The sequence below is a fragment of the Triturus cristatus genome, chromosome 8, assembly GCF_964204655.1.
Source record: "Triturus cristatus chromosome 8, aTriCri1.1, whole genome shotgun sequence".
Classification (NCBI taxonomy): domain Eukaryota; kingdom Metazoa; phylum Chordata; class Amphibia; order Caudata; family Salamandridae; genus Triturus; species Triturus cristatus.
The window spans coordinates 1,452,767,562-1,452,787,906 of record NC_140591.1 but is presented as its reverse complement, the minus strand read 5'-3'; the positions used below and the strand labels follow the sequence as shown (position 1 = coordinate 1,452,787,906).

The window sequence follows — 20,345 nt, the reverse complement described above, 5'->3', positions numbered from 1 at the left end:
CTCAGACCCCTCCCAGTCGTCTCCGTCATCCGATTCCTGATATACAGGTGGAATGATCGGAGCCGGGCGGAAGATGAAATTGCCACCCATCGGCGTCGGGTGCGGTGCCGGACGGCGCCGCTCCGACGCCGGGCCCGGACCGGGACTAAACCGGGGAACGGCGCCGTCCGAGGGCGGCACCGGGGGTGGCACCGGAGGATTCGGCGCCGACGGAGGGGTTGTGAGGTCGACCTGTGCCAACAGGGATCCAGGCCTGAATCCCTCGGGGACCTGCAACGTCGGGACCGGAGTCGACGACGGCGCCGGAGCCGCCAGCTCGCTAGGCCTCCCAGTCGAGCCTGAGGGGCCCAAAGGCGCGCCGGTAGGCGTCGACGGCAGAGCCAGATTCCTCATGGCCATGAGGAAGGCACTGACCTCCGCCGGAGTCGCGTCAGACCCAGGGACTGGAGGGTATGGGGTCGGACGGGACTCTTGCGGCTCCGACGGAGCCGCACGGGTGGTGCCACCCGAACCCTCAGCCGAGTCGCGCGACCGGCGAGGGGAGCCCGAAGAGTGATGTCACCTCTTCGACTTCTTGCTATGCTTCGACTTACCAGATCTCGAAGACTTGGACCCCGACGAGCGGTGGTGGCTGCGGCTCCGCGACCGGTCCCTCGACCTCCTCCTCGACCGGGACCTTGAACGGCGCGGAACTCTAGTAGCTTGCGGGACCGCTCCCGCCTAGCTTTCGAAGTCAAGGCCCGGCAGTCGAGGCACGACTCGGCATCGGCACCAAGGCAATAGAGGCACCGGCGGAGGTGGTCCGTGACCGACATCAGTCGGTGACAGGAGTCACAAGCCTTGAAGCCAGGCATCCCTACCGGCACCAGAGTCGATGTCGATGAGAATAGAACCAAAAGAGTACAAAACGTTTGAGTCAAAAAGTGACTAAAAGGGTATGCTCTTCCCGGATCGGCGCTTACTGGTGCGGAAAAAAGAAGAACTGACGTCAGCGCGCGAGGTCGGCGTCTAAGTACTCCGACAACGTCATCCCGGCGATCACGACGACGAATGCGGAGCCACAGACGACGTCTAGCGACGCGCAAGGGTATTGCTGACGAAAAATCTTTCTGGATCCAGCCTGACGCCTGGGGATATTGTAAGGTGAGGAATCTAACTAACGTGTTTCTTTGAGATTTGGCTACTACCAGGGAATCTAAAGGAAGTTGACCTTTAATGTATATGGGGTCACTGGGAGCAGCTTTGTATTTTTTGTCTATTCTTGGGTTAAGAACCCTAGTCCTAACAGGGTCCTTAAACACTTCTGGTGCATGTCTAGTGAGCCCTTTTAGCACTGCGTGCGAGGTTTTTTGTGGCTGAGCAAAAGTCTCTTAAGAGAAAATCCTCCTCTACAAGGTCAGAATGTAGATTTACTCCGTGGTATGTTGCGGCCCTGTTAATCAGTTGGGCAAAACCTACCTACCTGGTGGGGATGGCTTAGAGGGATAAAGATCTGGGTCTGTTAAGTCGGGATCTGTGTTATAGTCCATCCAGGGGTCTGAGTCCTGTGGGGGATCCTCATTGTCATTATCATCTGTTTGAGGGATTACGTTATCGTCCCCTTGTCTGTCCCCATCTCCATTATCACTATCCTCTGGTTGTGTCCTGGAGAGTGTACTGGAGATATAAGTAAATTGGCATTAATAGGTGGAGGAGGTGGTGTAGGAGGTGGAAAGGTGTTAGTGCCCATGTCCAATCTTTTAGCCGGAAACGGTGAATCTTGCAAATGGTCCGGTTTCCTTTTTGTAAGTTGTTGGATGGATATAAGTTGTCTTTCGTTGGGATTGGGAACAAAAAGTTCTTCGGAGCCGGTTTTCTTTTTCAGTGCCGAAGATTTCTCCCTATGAAGAGGCTTAGACTGTTTAGGCACAGGGATAGTGTCTGGTTTAGAAGCCTTTTGTGGTTCCGAAGATTTCGGTGTCGATTGCTTCGGCTCCGGAGTGGTTTGCTTCTGGGATTTAGGCGTCTGAGGTTTTTCCTTTGGGTGTTTCAGCTCCGACGTCTGAGGTGTCGAAGTTTTGCCCTTTTGCTGGGGCTCCGAGGGTTTGTCCTTCGGCTGTTTCAGTGCCAGAGGGTTTCCGGTGCCGATGGAGGAAGGCGTGGCATATCGGCAGCCTTGGACTTTGGTGCTGAGGATGGTTTTTCAGTACCGAGTGTGGTTGGTTCGAGCCCGAGCCGGAAAGCTTGTCTTTGGTTTTCATAGCCAAGCCCGAGGACGGGGCATCTGAAATGTTCGACCGGTGTGGACCTGGGCCTTGTGGCGAAGGGGCTACCGGGGCCGTTGGTATGGGCTTGGGTGGGGCAGGGGTCTCAGTACTCACGGTCCGCTGAGCTGAGGTGACTTCGTCTTCGGCGTCGAAGTCATCTGTGGAGACTGAGACCGGTTCCTCCTGGGCTGGTTCGGGAAGGCTGTCGGGCCTGGATGGAAGATGTCCGGAATGGAGCCGCGTCCTCGGGACATTTCGTGGCGTCGAGCCCGACGATCACGAATGGTCTTCTTAGACTTGAAAGATAAACAAGCCTCAAAGGTATCCTCTTGATGCTCCGGAGAGAGGCAGAGATTACACACTGGGTGTAGGTCCGAGTGTGGGACTTTAGCACCACACTGGGGACATTTCTTGAAGGGAGTTCGTTCCACCGACTTCCGTCGGGACAGGCGCGGGTAGGCCCAACGGCCCGCGTCGAAGTTTATCAAGGTTTTTTCGATTGTAGAAGATGCGCGTCGAGAAAGGGAAACACGATCGAGACAATACCGTCGAGTGGTAGGTGATTTCGCGTCGAAGGGGGTTTCGATAACGACACCGACCCGGAGCGCAGCAAGTCACATTCGAACCAGATGGAGGAAAAAAAACAATCTGGGGATGGAGTCGATGCCCATGCGCACTGTCACCATAAGGATGAGTCACCTATCTCGTGACTAACAAAGACTTATTTGACAAAAACAAACTGCAAACATCCCAGCCCAACAACAGATGGCGATCTATGCTCAAGTATACAATCTACAGCTCATATGCCTCGAAACAAAGTTTTTTATGGGACTTAAAATGGGGAGAGGAGTTGGCCTAACAGCTAGGGCGGTCAACCTCGAATATGGAGAACCGGGTTTGAGTCTCTGCAATGACGCTGAACATCCTGTGATTCTGGGTAAATCACTTAATCTCCCCGTGCCTAACAATAAATTAATGTGTCCTCACGCAACTGGTGCTCGTGTAAAACGCTCCGATACCTTCGGGTCAAGTTCGCGCTATATAAAACTTGGTAAAAAAAAATGGGAATCACTACTTTTAGATTACCCAGAATGACTTTGTACCCCAACAAACTACACAACAAAGTACTTTGTTAATTTCACATTAGCTTTGTATTAAGTGCAGTACAGTAGTTATAATCCTCCAGAACCAAGGGCATACTTAGAACTCTACTGTCCACTGCACTGTTAAATCAATATATTTGACTGCACTGAAACTATTCCCTATACCTTTACTATTGTGCTAATGATGAATGCTGCTGACATTTACTGGCAAGAGTTTGCCAGGGTTTGGCATTGTCATGAAATGAAGTGGATACATTACAGAAAATACTTTTTTTCAAATGAAGTCCAAGCAGATGTTTAAAGCCATAATACAGTACATTTACTTCTTAAACGTTATGGTAATTACTTAAAAATAACGATCTTCTGTTTCACTGGGTTTAAATCCCCAAATCCCACAGCAATGCTCTGTTGTCATACAGTCAAAACCAACCTGGCCTGGAAGGGTAAGATGAAGAAAGCTACTCTGTCGCAAAGTTGCCTGCAAGATTTTGACAACTTCAGACGGTTTTGATGTTACAAGCCTGGGCATTAAATCCAGCAATTTATCCACAAAGCTATCAGGCATGTACGGGAGCTCTGTAATGAAACATCTGTGGAAAAAGGAAACAATTCTAAATCATTAACCGTTACTAATGAGCTTTTCACAAGTCCTCAAATGTCCACATTAATTTCAAAACAATTTCAATAAGGATTCTGTCTGATCATTGAAAGAACGCAGACCTCATTCCTGTTTTAAATGCTTAATAAGGGAGAACCCACAAAATGGCAAACACTTCCATGCATCACCATGATCTGTCTATTATTTACTAACTTAATAAAGGCCAGCCAACAAATATTAGAATAGGAAAGAAGACTACAGCACTTCCAGATCATCAATGAGTTTAGATTATAGGGTGCATAAACATTACAGTCACCTTCCTTCACCAGCAGCAGGGAAGTATCATTCTTGCAATTAACTACCAAACTGGGTACCCTACCAAAAGGAAGGGCAAAAAAGAACGAAAGGTTTCTCAGCCTTGTGGGGCAAAGACCACAGTGAGGTGGGCAAAAGGCTGTGACTAGTTTGATTGGTATGGCCTCCTCAATTATAAGTGAGTGTGTACATGCTAATGCCAAAAAAGGTTGCAGCGGGTTAGAAAATTGTTATCTAGGTTCACCAAATATAAATGATGTCAGGCCAATAAAAACCTGTGGGATAAATTACTTTTATATTACTGTCCTTTCAAATGTGGACCTAGCCTTGGTAGCAATCCACACAGCACTACAATTAAAGTGTGCACAAAAGCCCATCCTTGAAGATAGTTTTCCAAAAGACAGATTCTCATAAAATGCGGGGTAGCTCCACTACGTCTGGATCGACAAACCTTCAAACGCATGGCAATTTGTCATTTCCTAATAAAGTTTAATGCAGTATCTAATTCATTTGGAGTTTACATTCATTCGCACTGCTTTTTCTGCAGCCTTCCCCGTTAGAATCAGCAAGTCATCTTGAGACAGTTAGCAGAAAATCTAATTTTTGAGGAGGATCAACTTCATTTCAGTAGAATAAGTGTGTGTGACTATTAACCTGCCAAAGTCCCTTCCATTCATGTACTCATCTGAAATGAGTTTGTTGGCTGCAGTCACACACTTTAAAAAAAATATATCTTTTTATTAATTTTTTAACAAAAAATACACAAACAATTGGCAACTTTAGTCGGAGGTCAGACATGGTTGAATATGGCAGTTCATTAAGGTTAAAGAGCAATTACGGGAACCAGAACTTATAACAGATAGAATACTCAGGGAGACATTGGGTCATCATCAGGAGGAACAGTAGGTGCGACACAGATATCCCCCCTATACGAGTTCTACTTGGCCCACACTCGGGACCATTTCTGGGGGCAACCCCTTACCACATACACAGTCTTCTTCCGAAACATACACCAATCCAGGTTACGCTTCCACACTGCGATAGTTGGGGGTGCTGGCCCTCCCCATAATTGAGCAATCTCAAATCCTACCAAATCAGTGGGCTCCCACACATTAAGCAGACATGTTTTAACCTCAGGGCTGACGGGTTTGTGCAGGACCTCACTCATGACACTATGGATTCCTCTCCAATAGCTCTGAATGTGCTCACATTCCCAGAGAATATACATAAACTTGGCCACCTGTCCGCAGTGGCACCTACAATTCATGTTGTCACCACGCCCCATACGGGCCAGCTGCGGTCCCGTGATATAGATCCTGTGGAGAATTTTCAGTTGTATCAGTCGGAGACGTACAGAGATCGCCACCTCTCTGGGGGAGGCCGCCACCTCTCTGGGGGAGGCCACCGCCTCTCTCCAGTCTTCGTCATCTAATAAGAGGCCATCCGCCTCCCACGACTCATGCAATTTGAGTAGGGGATCTGGTGCGTTATTGACAAGTTTTTTGTAAGTCAAGGAGATATCCTTCTGAGGAAGGAGCCCGTCCAGTAACCTATCCTCCATTGGGGAGGAGTCAAGGAGAGGGGAATCCCCACTGATGGCGGTGGTTAAGGCATCATGGATCTGGAGATAACGAAAGAATTCTGTATCCGTTAGTTCGTACTGTTGTTTCAGCTGGCCAAAACTGAGCACTTGACCCTTCACCCATAGGTCACCCACCCGAGAGATGCCAATGAGGTCCCACTTATCGAAACCTTTGGAGGAATGGAGACCACCCAGTTGAGCGGAGTCCAATAGGGGGGTTGCGAGCGTCAACCTATGCTCCCACCCTAAACTTTTTTTTAACTGCATGCCACACTTGGACCGAGTGGGATGTGGGCCCAGTCAAGTGGAGGTTCTTAGGATTAGCATAGAGGGCTCGGTTGTATGATCCGCCCGGTAGTAGCCATCTGTCCATGGCATATCCCGGATCTCCAGGAGCTCGATACATACCCTGATTGATGGCAGCGAGGTGGGCCGCCCAGTAATATTTCTTTATGTCAGGGAGGCTGATGCCACCATCATACCAATTAAGGGTTAATTTGTGGAGCGCAATTCTAGGTCTCCCGTCCCATAGTAGCTGCCTCTGTAGGTCCTCGATCTCTTTAAAATAGCGCGCTGGAACTGGGATGGGGTAGTTCTGAAGGGCATAGAGGAAGCGGGGGAGGGACATCATCTTAAAGAGAGCGGCGGGCCCGAGCAGCGAGAGAGGCAGCGCCCTCCAGGCAGCCACATCACGTTGCAGGCGCTGCAGGGGCAGGAGCAGAGTTCTTTCATATCGGAGCCGGGCGTCATCTGTGACAAAAATCCCCAAATATTGGAAGCCATTGGACACCACCTGTATTGGACAATCTCTGGGAAGAGATGGAGTCCCACCAGACAGGATATAGAGGAGAGATTTCCTCCAGTTGATAGAGTAGCCCGAGAATCTCCCGAAGGACGTAAAGATGTCTAAGACACATCTGAGTGATTTGTTGGGGGAAGTCAGATAGAGCAGAATATCGTCTGCGTAAAGGGAGATGCGATCCTCCCAGTCCGCCGACCACCCCAAACCCCCTATGGACAATTCGCCCCGGATCCAGGCAGCCAAAGGCTTCAAGGATAAGGCAAAGAGCAGGGGCGACAACGGGCACCCCTGCCTAGTGCCTCGACTGAGAGTGAAGGACCCAGATAGTTTGTTGTTGACCACCACTTGCGCAAGAGGAGCGGAATAGAGGAGCCTGACCCATGAGATAAACTGCGGGCCAAATCCGAATTTAGAAAGTACTGCAAACAGGTAGGGCCATTCAATAGTATCAAAGGCCATAGAGGCATCCAAAGATAGGATGACAGCATCCTCCTGCACCGTTCCGGCCCGCTCTATCACCCGATGAACTCGTCTCAGATTTAGAGCTGTGTTGCGATGGGGCATTAAGCCTGACTGATCAGGGCACACAAGGGAACCAAGCACTCGTGATAGGCGGGTGGCTAGAAGTTTGGCAAGTATTTTAGGTTCAGCATTGATCAGGGAGATGGGTCGATAAGATGCTCATCTGTCCTTCGGTTTTCCTTCCTTGGGGATGACTACTATCGACGCCAGCCGTTGGTCTGGTGGCAGCTCCCCCACCCTCCTGCTATCCTCGAACATGGCTCGCAGATGCGGGGCCAATTTGTCCAGACACAGTTTATAGAGCTCAATGGGTAACCCATTAGGTCCCATCGCCTTACCCGGTTTGAGAATCCTGATCGCCTGTGCGATTTCGTCGTTGGTCATATTGCTGTCCAAGTAGCTCCGATCGTCTTCCGAGAGGACCGGGAGACTGATGCCTTTGAGGAGATCAGCCGAATCCGCCTCAACGAGAGATGACTGTGACTGATATACCGGGGTGTAATGTGCAGCAAATTCGCCGGCAATGAGAACTGGGCCTGTAACCCTCGCACCCGAGTAGGTCGCGAGTTCAGGCACAAGGCGGCCAGCTCGCTCCTTCTTATTGCAGTCAGTCTTGACGTTACCAACCATATTGTCACCAGCATAGTTTAATGATTCCTCACAGAAAAAACACTTTGCTTTAACTTCCCTTTCCTACAGTGCTTTGTGCTGACCACACGATTTAACCATATCTGCCAACTGCGTTTGCTGGAAATCAATGAAATTCGGTCTACCTTACACTTTTGCAGTAAAGATAAGACACTATCACCTTTTATTGTATTTCTGTGCAGTAGGGAGATTTGCATGATCTACAAACAAACGGAGGAGTACCAGTTATATACGTTAGGTGCAGTAAGCTGTTGTTGACTGTGACGTCATGACCGTGTGTTATTCTGTATATTATTGTTCAGTGCTAAATATCAGGGTAGGAAGCAACTGCGTTTGGGAACAAGGGGCCCTAGGCCTCAAGCACAAATAACGCTGAATGGAGCCCCCACTTGACAATTTTATAAATAATGTATAATGAGCATACCCAAGCCATTCATAAGCATTTTGAGCTTAGTTTGGGATGCTGTTGGCCAGTTGTTGGAAAATGTAGAGGGGAAAATAATCTGATAGGCATGGCTGGCCATTCTTAGGATCGAGAAAAAGAAGAAAACTTGCTTTGCAAGTGTTGTTGCTGCGAGCAAGGAGAATGCACTCAGTGTCACAAGCTTTGACATCTGGATGGCCATTGAGAGGCCGTATTAAGGGAAGAAGAACCAGAATGACAGGAGAGTGCTGCCCTCTGACTTCAAAATAACATGATAATTTTAAGATTAAGGCAATTCTCATCAGGGAGTGTTAAGAATATGTACTGCAGTCTGCTCAATGCTAACTACCCCTGTTAGGGGCAAACCCTCCTGTATCAAATGTATCAAATAATCTGAATTGGGGTGCGGTCAACAGTAGATACTGTGATTAGGGTCAGAACTGTGAATGTCAAACAAATTCAGTAAGGCATTGTATACTGCCTCTAACATTAGTCTGAGATCCTAACAGTTCCCCCATCATTCTGTGGCATCATTTTCCCTGATTGGAACTGCCTGAATGTTAAAGCTAATGATCATGTCAGCACAGCATTAAGAAAGCAGAATCCATTTTTTCTAACATAAGTAGGAAGTACAGATTAGGTCACAGATATATAAACTTCAAATATGGCATGACCCCCCACCAGTACAGATTTAAGAGCGACTCAATATCATCATATAAGTTAGGAAGTTTGTACAAGTAATAGCAAACTGAGGGAAAAAAGTACCAATATACATACACAGCATAACCAAAACATGCTTTGTCTAAGGCTAAAAACAACAGTAGTTTTCCGGAGAACAAAATATCATGTGGAATTCATCCTATGTGGGGTCACAAAAGCATTGTAATGGAGCCTGCCCTGATGTAATGGGGAGGACATTAGTCGACTAACTTCGGATCGGTCTAAAAAATTAGACTCATCTATGGAGTAGCAACGTAAGCGGACAGATCGAGGGCAGAAATGACGAGAAGCAACTAGCAGCAGGACGAATGAAAGCCATTCTACGGAGGCCTAGTGTAGCATCTGAGGTTTTCCCAAAAGATATGGACCAGGTCATCCCACATAGGTGCTATTGGGCATTGGCATAATCCTCTAGCTTCCTCCATCTGCAGGGACATAATGTACTGCCGCCTGTCTTAGTACCATGGCATGCCAGCGAAGAGTCCTGCAGAGAGGAAGTTTTTCAGTGCATTGTGACTGAATACCAGGCCAGAAGAAAGTCGAGGTTCATAAATCTACTATCAGCTTTGCTGGTTTTAGGGCAGTTATAAAGTCCTAGTATGTAACATTCAGGTTTGCATAGGTCTTGTTTACCTGGGACAGTTATGAGTTCACCGTGATCATCTTCCAGAATGTTGTGGTTATGGGACAGGCCCAGAACATGTTCTTGATGTCAGCAATAGGGACATGACAAACAGGGAAGTTGGAACTTCCAGTAGTATACATTTTACTCAGGTGTGTCGGGGTTAAAAACACATGGGGCAAAATATTAAATGGAATATATTGGAATCTTGCATTACGTGAGTTATTGTGAGAGTGAAGAGGAGTGCATCCCATTCTTTTTATATAAATGGACGGCCTATGTGAGAAAGAGGAATCCAGTTAAATCTGTGAAAAATATGTTGGGTGTTGTAGAACATGTAAATTTAACAGTGGAATGACTGGACATTTCTGAAGATAATCTTCAGAAAGAGTAAAATAATATGAAAAAGGGTGGAAGTTTATTCTGCAGACCAAGCAGTAGAATTCAATGTGATAAATGTATTTAGTTTGTTAAACTTTATATATTGAGTGCATCCACAGTTCTTAATTTTATAATTTAAAAATGGCTTACATTAAAGCCTTCATTATTGTCAGTTTCACAATGTTGTGCAGGTCATAGCATGAGTGACAGTACATTTGTGTCTCTAAATACTTTCTTATATTTATTGCAGGGGTCACATTGGAGACAGGTGGAGGTAACGTTGTAGAGTAAATACTTCTAGCACCCAAACAGTAAGAGAGAACACATTTCTCACTTGTAGCAAAGATTTTTTTGTGCACGATGTCTATTCTACTGTAAATAATTCTAGCATTTGTAAAATATGTATTACACAAATCTTGCTCTTGCAACAAACCACTGTAAATATCAAGTATTAGAGTTCAGAACTGACTGCAAGAAGTTTATTAAATTCAGAAAGATGGAAATACAAGCGGAGCAGCTATTATTCAAATCTGCAACCTACGGGTTGAACATATGCCTCAGCAGAAGATGCTAATCTGCTGTACTAACTCACAGAACACCACACCATGTAAAGTTTAGTATGACCTCACGAGTCATGCCAGCTTGGGGAGAAATGTCCCTCTTGGCCCCAAAGTGGAGCTCATTAACCCTTTAAGAGGTTTCAAGAAACATTTGTAGGATCTCTGAACAGCAGAACTGGCAGATCCATTACAATGTGTGAATTTACTACGACCCTTTTCTTCCGGAATAAGAAGCACCAGGGGGATACACATGCAGAATTACTACCAAGCACCTAATCAGACTGTCACCTAGTGAATTCTAGTCTACGCACAATATGGTGTAAAACATAAGCCCTCATCAAATTGATCTGTATGAATCAAACAGGGACTGAATATGTAGTCAACAACAGTCCCAATTCATAGTCAGTTTTCCTAAACCGATCCATGAAAGATATTTTTCAGACAGACTTGAATATCTTAATAAAATTGCAAGCTATTAAGAAATGCCTTTGGCCCACGAGCTTAAAAAGATACTTTTCAATGCCTCCAGCCAGAAGAGAAATAAGTATCCTCGACAATATATATTAAATGTGTTAATAACACCCTCCTTTATGCTTGGTGGTGGTTGGGCTTGAAGTTCCAACTGGATGATAGAGCATTTGTTTATCTTGGATCGACACAGACAAAGAACGCATGTATGTCATAAATAACCTGTAAAGTCATGTTAAACTGATGTTGAGCAAAACCCTAAATATGAAGCAAAATTTACAAAATAGTTATCTGTGAACTAAAATATCCTGTTACCTAGGAGACCATCCACACAGGATTTGGTTTTATAGCCAAATTACTGAAACTCTGAAAGCAATTAACAAAATTAGAAAATGACATTTGTGGATTATCTCACTTTAAATGCATATGGTGGAGGGGAAGCCATAACATTTCAATGATTTCACTTAAAGGAAAACTAGTTAAAGCAAACCTAGATTGGATTGTTACATGATAGTTACAATGGATAACAGTACTATGCAGTAGAGACTGAAATAAAATAAAATATTTAATTGGCATTCAACCCACTTCTATATACACATTATAACCAATTTAGTATCAATACATAGCTTATAAGTGCTGTTATTGTAACCAATAAAAGGTATTTTCTTATGTACCTTGGTTATATCCTTAAACCTTAACATTATAAAATGAAACACTCTACATAAAACAAAACATTAATTACTGCCCATCAAATATCAGGTAAAACTAACAAGTACTACAAACATTCATGCGTTGTAAGATCATTTAATCGTACCAAAATGCATTGTAATCTTAGTATGAAACTTTAATAAAGAACAGTGACAGGGCTTGTCAACAAAAAATACAGGAAAAACCATTAAATGCATAAATCCTTTTGTCACAGTATTCAGTTTGCGGATTCCTTTCTTATTCATATATTGGATAAACCTTGCATTTCTATATTTATGTTTCTAACTATTCATACAATTAGAAATAAAAAAAAATACTGACCTCTGAAAAAAGTCAACCTCCAGTAAAAAGTTCTCACATATGCCAAAAAGAGGTTCCATCCTGCAACAGAAATTTCAGACAAACTGCCATTCTTTGTCTTGTTAAATATACACAAATTACACAATTGAGCAGTGATAAATTGTCCAGCAAAAAGTTGTATTGGAATTATTTTGTTTGTTAAGCTTCTAATGAACATTTTAGTTACATGAAAAAAGCACTTTTCAACTACGCATACCACTAACAAATGTAAGTGAAAGTATAACTATACTTGTATCAACTGCAAATATGTTTAATGCACGATTAATGTGCAAGCATACCACAAAACAAACTACTTTTAAGTATAAATCAAGAGAAATTACATTATGTACATTACAAATATGTGGCTACTGAACAGCAAAAGGGGTTCAAACTGCAGCCTACATTTGTTATGGATTCAAAAGGAACAATATTTTTCCAAAACTGTGCCTGTGATTCATGTATTGTACAACCCAAGTCGGTCATAAATCATAAATTACAGATGTATAATTTAAGCCTTTTTCACATAATGCTAAACAGGGTAAATGCATATTATATGAGCCTGCATTTACTACTCAGGCATATGCTACTTTTGCACACAATCTTTTTAACTGTGGGCGCTCTTAAGGGAGTGTCAGAGAGTTGGTGAAGAAAGTCCACACAAATGCGCTGAACAGCTACTTAGCCTGAATACAAATGAAGAGTTAACATAATCATTAGGGTAGCCTTTAATTTGAATTTTCACCCATTTAAAAGCAATCAGAAACACAGTTTTGCTTTCACACCCCAATGTTAAGTTGACAAGGACTTTAAGTTAAGAGCGAAATACCCCAGTGCATTAGTTCTTTACCTCTGTGCCCCATCCTGGGTCATGCATCTGACTGCACACTGCTCATTTTCAGGCCCTGCTATCTGTACCCTGATTGATGATTATGCAAAATAAACACAACCTTCCCTTAACTTATAAAAGAAAATGTGACTATGTGCCTATATTAAAATGAACTCAAGGCTGTGAACTACCCTGAAGGTGTCTGCGAGCTACTGTTAGCTCGCAGATCGATCTTTTGGAGAGACCTGTACTACATTTTGCGACAAAAGCAAGCAGAAAACAAATCTGAATGTGTTACACTGCACCAACCAGAGCAAGAAGGATTAGAACAAGCATTGGCATAGCCAATAGGTCTCGCCTTTGAGACCTTATAAGTGTTTAGTTATCCAGCACAATATCCTTGGTACAACAACATTAACTGTTGCATGGCTAAACACTTATAAGGCCCCATATCCCACGGACAGTAGCAATTCAACTTTTCTAAAACAATGTATAAAACCATCACTTGTCACCAGTGAAAACGTGTCCTGCATACACCACAGACACTAGCATTGCAGCCTCCCGTACACAGACCACAGAAAGTATACATTGCATGTTACAGCAGTACACGCTTCACTCCCACAAACAGCCCCATACCCCACGGAGAGTAGCAATTCAACTTTTCTAAAACAATGTATAAAAACATCACTTGTCACCATTGAAAACGTGTCCCGCACACACCACAGACACTAGCATTGCAGCCTCCCGTACACAGACCACAGAAATGGTACATCACATGTTACAGCAGTACATGCTTGTCTCATGCAAGCATCTCACACACGCCATGGGCACAAATATTGCAGCGTTCCCTTCACACACGTATTAGATGAACCACAAGCTTCAGCAGTGCAAGATTATCACACACATCATATGCGCACTCCGAACAGCAGTACGAACTTTGTGTTCAAGCCTAGAATGGCAGCGTTCGAGGCTCACTAAGGAGGGAACACCAGACATAAATAGGATTTGATACTTTTAAGTGAGTTGGAAGCGTACGCTCTGGGCATCTGCTACGAAAGTTGTCCTAGTATGTGCTAGTTGCAGCGGATTGGTCTATTAACAGTCCTGACCGCAAGGTGGCGATGTTCCAAACATGCATGGACTAGGAGGTGGTTGAATCTATAGGAACACTACATTTAACTACTAAAATATTCATACTCTGCTTTGTTTTTTGTATCAGCTCTGTTTTAATCCAACTAGATAAAATAATTTCATCGAGCTTCTGAAAGAAAATCGCAAATAAATGAACAGACTGCAAACTGGAAGTCTGATCGAACACCGGTCAATTGGTAAAATGAGGCCCGATAATTCATCCTGCATGTCTGACGGTGGTAGGGGTAGGGCAGTGGAAGGGAGGGCGCCTGAGTGCTACACAACAAAACATTTCCGTGCACCATACTCGGCACCTAGTTAATGCTTCTGCATGAGGACAGCAACACATATCCTGGGAGATTCTGGTACTCATTCTTTGATCTCTCTTCCTTTGGAACTGGCTATGCATGTGTGCCTGCGTCCATGTACAAGCTGGGACAATCGACCTTCGGCTGCCAAATTCTGATGCTCAGTTCATGATCTCCCTCCTTCGTAACGCGCTGTAAGGGAAACAAGCACGCGAGTGGTGCGTGCGCGCCACAGCAAGCCATCTGTTTTGTATTATTGTGCACGCGTCTGGGCACGATAATTAAAAACAGATGGCGTCCGTGCGGGTAACCGCAAGCATTAGGCCGTGGGCGTGCACCCGCCTTTGCCCAATTGCGTGCTGTCTTTCCTAGAAAGACGCACGCAAAGGCCAATAGCCTATAACGAAAACAAAAACACACGCACAAGCACTTGGTCAGATTTTTGAAGCCCCTTACAAAAAGTCTCGCAGAGCAGCGCATGCGTGCTGGCTCAGGCAAGACCTAAAAATGTGCAGGATTTAGTGTAAATAATACCTCCCTGAATTCCTCAGGATGTTTACTGTCCAGAAATATTTCAGATGGAGGCTCTGGAGAGCCGGCGTGCAAGATAGCCGCACGGACGAGAGGCTCCTGCAGTACGGGGCCTTTATCCATCAGTATCCTGCTCCAGATGCCATCATAGTACTTTTAATAGCCACCTTATGAAACAAGCATTGGCATAGCCAATAGTTCTCGCCTTGGGGCCTTATAAGTGTATAGAGAGAGCTTTTGGCTTTGTTCACGTTTTTAACATGTGTTGCAGAGCATTCTGAATGTTGTGTAGTATGTTTAAAAGTTAAAAGTTATAATTAAAAAGTGGTATAACCATTTATTACCATATATATAACCTAGAAAACATTATATACAACTGAAGTATCCTAATAAAAAACAATTAATTAAAAAAAAATGCGTTCTATTTTTTTTTTGTTTATGGAAGGAAGTGGGCAGTGGGGGGAGGGGGGGTGACGGTTATTTTGTTTTTTATTGGCATTGTGCACAAAGAAAGAGAGTGAAAGGAGGCCATGTTAATGAAAAAAGGGAGCAGAGAAATGCTCCGTGTTGTGTCAGGAATGTGTTTTTATGTATTGTGCGTTAATGTTTTATATTTTTGGGGATGTAGCCATGTGAGTTTAAATTAAATTAAGCCCCCTGCATGGGTGGCGCTTGTGTTCTTTCTGTTAACACGCCGATGTGCGTACCAAAAGCCACAGGTTTAAATTAAGCTCCCTGCATAGGCCTATATTCAACGCTCTTCTCCCTTCAAAGCTAGCTTCCTCGAGGCAGTAAAAATACCTCCTCCAATTGCCTAAACATATGTTTCAGAGCCTTCTCTCCAGTCTTCCCACGGTACAACTGGTTCACCAGGGGTATATAAAAATACATCCTCGCAAAACGTAACATAGCCCAGCGATGGGGATCGGGACAGGCACCTACCCTTGCACAGTGGATCCGAGACATGGACCTTGTAATGGTGACGGAAAAAGCGGTATATGTACATAGAGGATGCCCAAAGAAATGGTCCCAGGTGTGGGGTGGCTGGAATGTGTACAGAGGGAACATCTGTGAGCCCCCACCCGATACAGCAGAATCTGACCTCAGCGACCATGACTAGTTGCCCTGTCTCGCACAGCGGTTGGGGATGGAGACTACTGTGTTGTGCCCTTTGCTTGCCTATTTATCTCTGTAATACTTGTGCTGAATTTCTAGGATGCATTTTAATTTGCTTTGTCCAAAGCCTTACACTGAAAGAGTGGTTCTTACTTTCTGTTTTGTTGAATAACCTAATAAAAAGATTTAAAAAAAAAAAAAAATACATCAGGAACTGATAAACCTTCTACAGTGTTGCTTTAAATAGTCACAATAACCGGAAACAATCCTTTTACAGCAGCGATGATACAGATACAAAATTAGCTGAGCCAGCAGGGGTTAATCCAGTAGAGAGATTTGTGGCCGGAATAGCATATGTTTGCCAGGCAATCAATCCAGTAACTACAAGCTACAGCGGTTCTCATGAGTGCACGTGCCGCACACCAGGAGAGTTGAAGGCGAAACTCCTCTGTGCAGAGACCCTCACCCGCTGCAAATTAAGGACACGTTTGATTGGGGAGGAAGTGACGCCCCCCACATTACTGAGTGCTGCAAGAGTGTTGTGCAGGAGTTCTGGGGGACACGTGAGTCTGCGGTGTCTGGAACGGGGGGGGCCGCCTGGGGCACCATTGCCATCTCCTACCAGTGGATGTAAGGCCTACTGCTTGGGGGATGGAAGATTGATACTTTGGCGCCCCTTGTCCAGTTGCCTGCTATAACCGTTAAGAGAAGGCCTGGCTGGTGCCTGCTCCTCCCGGGCGACGCATTTCTTGGCGCAAAAACTGTAGGTGCCCCTTTGACGGCCTGTACAGCTCTGTGCCACCACGGCTCCAGCCGATCTTCCATGTGACGGCCCAACTATGCTGTGGAACGTGTGCCGCCCTGCTGCACCACCCGAGTCTGCCTGTGCACCCCTGATTGTAGTATAGAGGTGTGGCCGGACAATGAGGCTGCAAAGACTTAGCTATAGCCCCTGGGTCGGTCGAGGACTGAGGAGTAGCTGGGAAACACTGGCATTGACTGGGGGTCCACGACAGCTACACTAAACCTAGGGATATTTGAGGGCTAGACACGCTGTCACTTATAACAATGGGGAAACTGGACGGGCTAAACTAAACCAAAATGAGTATCCTTTCTGCTATGAATAAGCGATCAAGGGAAAGAGAAAATAAGTCAAATACTTCCACCTCACTCAGAGGTGGGAATAGGATCCCATTTGGTCAGTTCCACTTCCCAGTACTCAAACAGATCTACAGGCATTGAACCACAACTTGGTTTGGCGCCCGTTCAGTTTCTTATAACAAGTAGGGTCTGAGGGGAGTCTCTGAGAGACCTGGAAAGGGTGGAGAGGGCCAACTCTAGAATTAGATGAGATGCACAGAAGCCCACGGCCATGTAAGTTACAACAAGCCAGAGACCCAAAATGATTTGAATGTTGTTGAAAGTGTGACAGTGGTGCTCCATGCTGCTCATTGAAGGTGAGGAGAGTTTTTTTGTTGTTGTAGGATTTAGTTTTTTTTGTAGGGGAAGTTATCGCGATAGAAACTCCCTTCTACGAACTGATGTTTAAAGAAAAATCTGTGGATTGTATGCAACCGACGAGGCCCCCACAGGAGTTGAATCTCTCTGCTAACATTCTACAAAAGCTCCTGCTGCCCAACACTTAAAGGCAGATTGCTAGTTGATGGCTGGAATGTGGCCTAGAAGGTGGTTCCTTCGCTTGATCTACTTTGTGATAGACATGTTTGTGGTCTTTATCAAATGTTTTGTCCGAGGTACCTAATTGTCTAGCTTCAAACCTATTTGAGATGGTTCCTAATATCTATTATGCTACTAAAGGCACTCTTCCAAAGTGCTGATCCGGAATTTTCATCTGCCAGCATTGCAAGTATAGCATTTTGCAGTTCAGTCCAAAAGGTATCTCCTCTCAAGACTCCTTCCTTTAACTCCTTCAGTGCCCATGACGAGATGGTCTCGTCATGGAGCGCGGTTGCGCTGTGCCCATGACGAGACTATCTCGTCATGAACCCCGCCCGCTAATGCAACGCCCGGCACAGGGCGGGGAAAGGGAGGGGCACTGAAGGGGTTAAAGGGGAACATCCACTGAAGAGAAAAAAACTGTTCTTGCTGTCCAGCCCTGCATCACTAACTGTAAGAAAGTGGATTATTATTTGGGGTGGACAAGTGTCCTGATTAATTCTTATATGTTAACTTGTACATTATTATAATCTACATCTGTTTGTCCAATGCAAAAAACGTTTGTGTATCCATCATGCATCTAAGTGTCTGGTACACGCAGGAAACATGTGACTTGTTTCTACCATGTTATATGTCTATGTAGTCTATCTGTATAGGATTAGGAAATTAAATGGATTATTCCATTATTTTTTTATTTAATATTAATCAAAATGTTCTTCCCCAAGATACTAGGGGATTCGTATAAACGTCTATTTGTATGAACAGATTTTAAAAGCATGCACTAAAAAGTATCTGAACACTAAAGGGAGTGGTCCTCACAGTACACTGGCTCTCACAAACATTTTATTAGTCTGGAACAATGAGATGTTACCATCACTATGAGGTATAGTCCTCATAACGTGGGATAGTTTCAGGCTGCTCCCAGAGGCTACTTGACAATGTACCATATTTATAACTGAAAAATACAGTATTGTTGTTACATGGGAGAAATTTAAAGTGAAGAAAAATATTTCTATGAAACATTAGGTCTCAATGCCTTTCTCCACTTTCAATTAAGCCAATTATGTCTTAATGTGTTATGAAGAATGTTTCTTCACTTTAAATTCCTCCTATTTAAACAAATAGCTGTATTTTTCTGTTATAAACATGGCACCATGACTACCGGCCACTGGGAGCAAGATGCCCAGTGTTTGTAATGTGGCACTTGGTAATGGACAAACATTTAAATGATTAGTTTTATAGAATCCATATAAACAAAGTTAACTTTTCAGTTTAACTTACTCCCATTTCAAAATGTAGCCTTTACACGCAACAGACATCTTGCTCCCAGTAACTGACAGATACTGTGCCATATTTATAACTGAAAAATACAACCATTATTGTTTAAGTGGGAGAAATATTAAGTGTGTATGAATGTTCCATATTGTGAAAATTTGTGCCCAATATTTTTTGGCACTTTAAATTTCTCCTATTTAAAAAGAATGGTTGTATGTTTCTGTTATACATGTAACTGTGCAACATATGCTGAAAGGTATATCCTGTGCCACTAGTACATACAACACAGGCTCTCAGACAGCAACACACATATATCGCATTTCTATGTACAAATGTCCATACATCCCCAAAGACCACACTTTCACTGACACACAGGACAGCTTTGTCATAGTGCCCCTAGGCAAAGCATTCTGTTCAAACCATATTATCTAGCTCTATGGACATTAGGCTGAAAGTCAATGAACCTGATTGTGGGGGTGTTTGGTAACAGTGAGCAAGTTGCTCAGCCTGATCAGAAGTAGCTCTCACTACAGAAAAGGTTAAAGAGCCCTGTATAATCTACTAAGATTTTATGGAAAAGGACAGTAATTCAGGATAGAAAGAATACTATCATTAGAAAGGAGGGATTCGTTGCAAGGCAGAGAAAACCTACATTTGGGGAGACAAGATACCCACTGACAAAAAAAGGAAAGAGGAGGGAGAGAAGATATTTGGCTCAACTGACACTCATTTTTTGTTTGAATCTGTATCCTGAACGATGGAACTCACCATCGCCACAGAAGGCTTACAATACCTAGGCGTCTTTTTTTCTGTCTCGCAATCCTCTACGTGGCAGTGCAACCTTGCTCCACTAACAGAACGCATTATGACAGTGGTGAAATCTGGGGCCCACATGCCTCTTACACTCTTTGACCAGTCCGCCATCTTCAAGATGGTCTCCATGCCCTGCCTACTAGATCAGCTGCAGAACCACCCATACCCGATCCCGGCCACCTGGTTTCAGCAAATCATTACGCTACTAAGCCAATTCCTTTGGGGTGGAGGTGCTGGCACAGTGGCCTGTGCACCTGTTATCAATCCACATACTGTGGTGGCACTGCAGCGGCCTACACACAGGCTTACTACACAGCGTCTCATCTGCAAATACTCAATGAATAGTGGTACAGTGCCATAGATGGCCCAGCATATGCGGTCGAACGATGGGCGACACCTCTGTCCATATGTACCTATATAGCAAGCCGGAGGCTCGGACATTGCCGCCTGCGACGAGGGCAGTCTTTCGAGTCTGGAAACAATTGTTGTGATGGATGGGGTGGTGTGGCCCCCTGACACAGAAAACCCAGATATGGCACAATGGCCTTCTTCCTCAGATGGCTGCCCTGCTTGGATTCTATGGATGGGATAACATAGGTATATCCTCACTGGGAGCGGTCATGCGTGGGC

The 20,345-nt window shown here is 44.6% G+C and overlaps 1 protein-coding gene across 1 annotated transcript in view; it reads right to left on the bottom strand.

The window, feature by feature from the left end:
* INTS4 (integrator complex subunit 4) overlaps positions 1 to 20,345 on the bottom strand; it is a 347,032-nt gene that overhangs the window by 67,814 nt on the left and 258,873 nt on the right. The window contains exons 19-20 of the mRNA XM_085623249.1: positions 12,021 to 12,080; positions 3,780 to 3,939 (exon numbers count right to left, since the gene is read on the bottom strand). Of these exons, the coding sequence (XP_085479375.1) occupies positions 3,780 to 3,939; positions 12,021 to 12,080 (220 nt within the window). The remainder of the gene's footprint in view (positions 1 to 3,779; positions 3,940 to 12,020; positions 12,081 to 20,345) is intronic.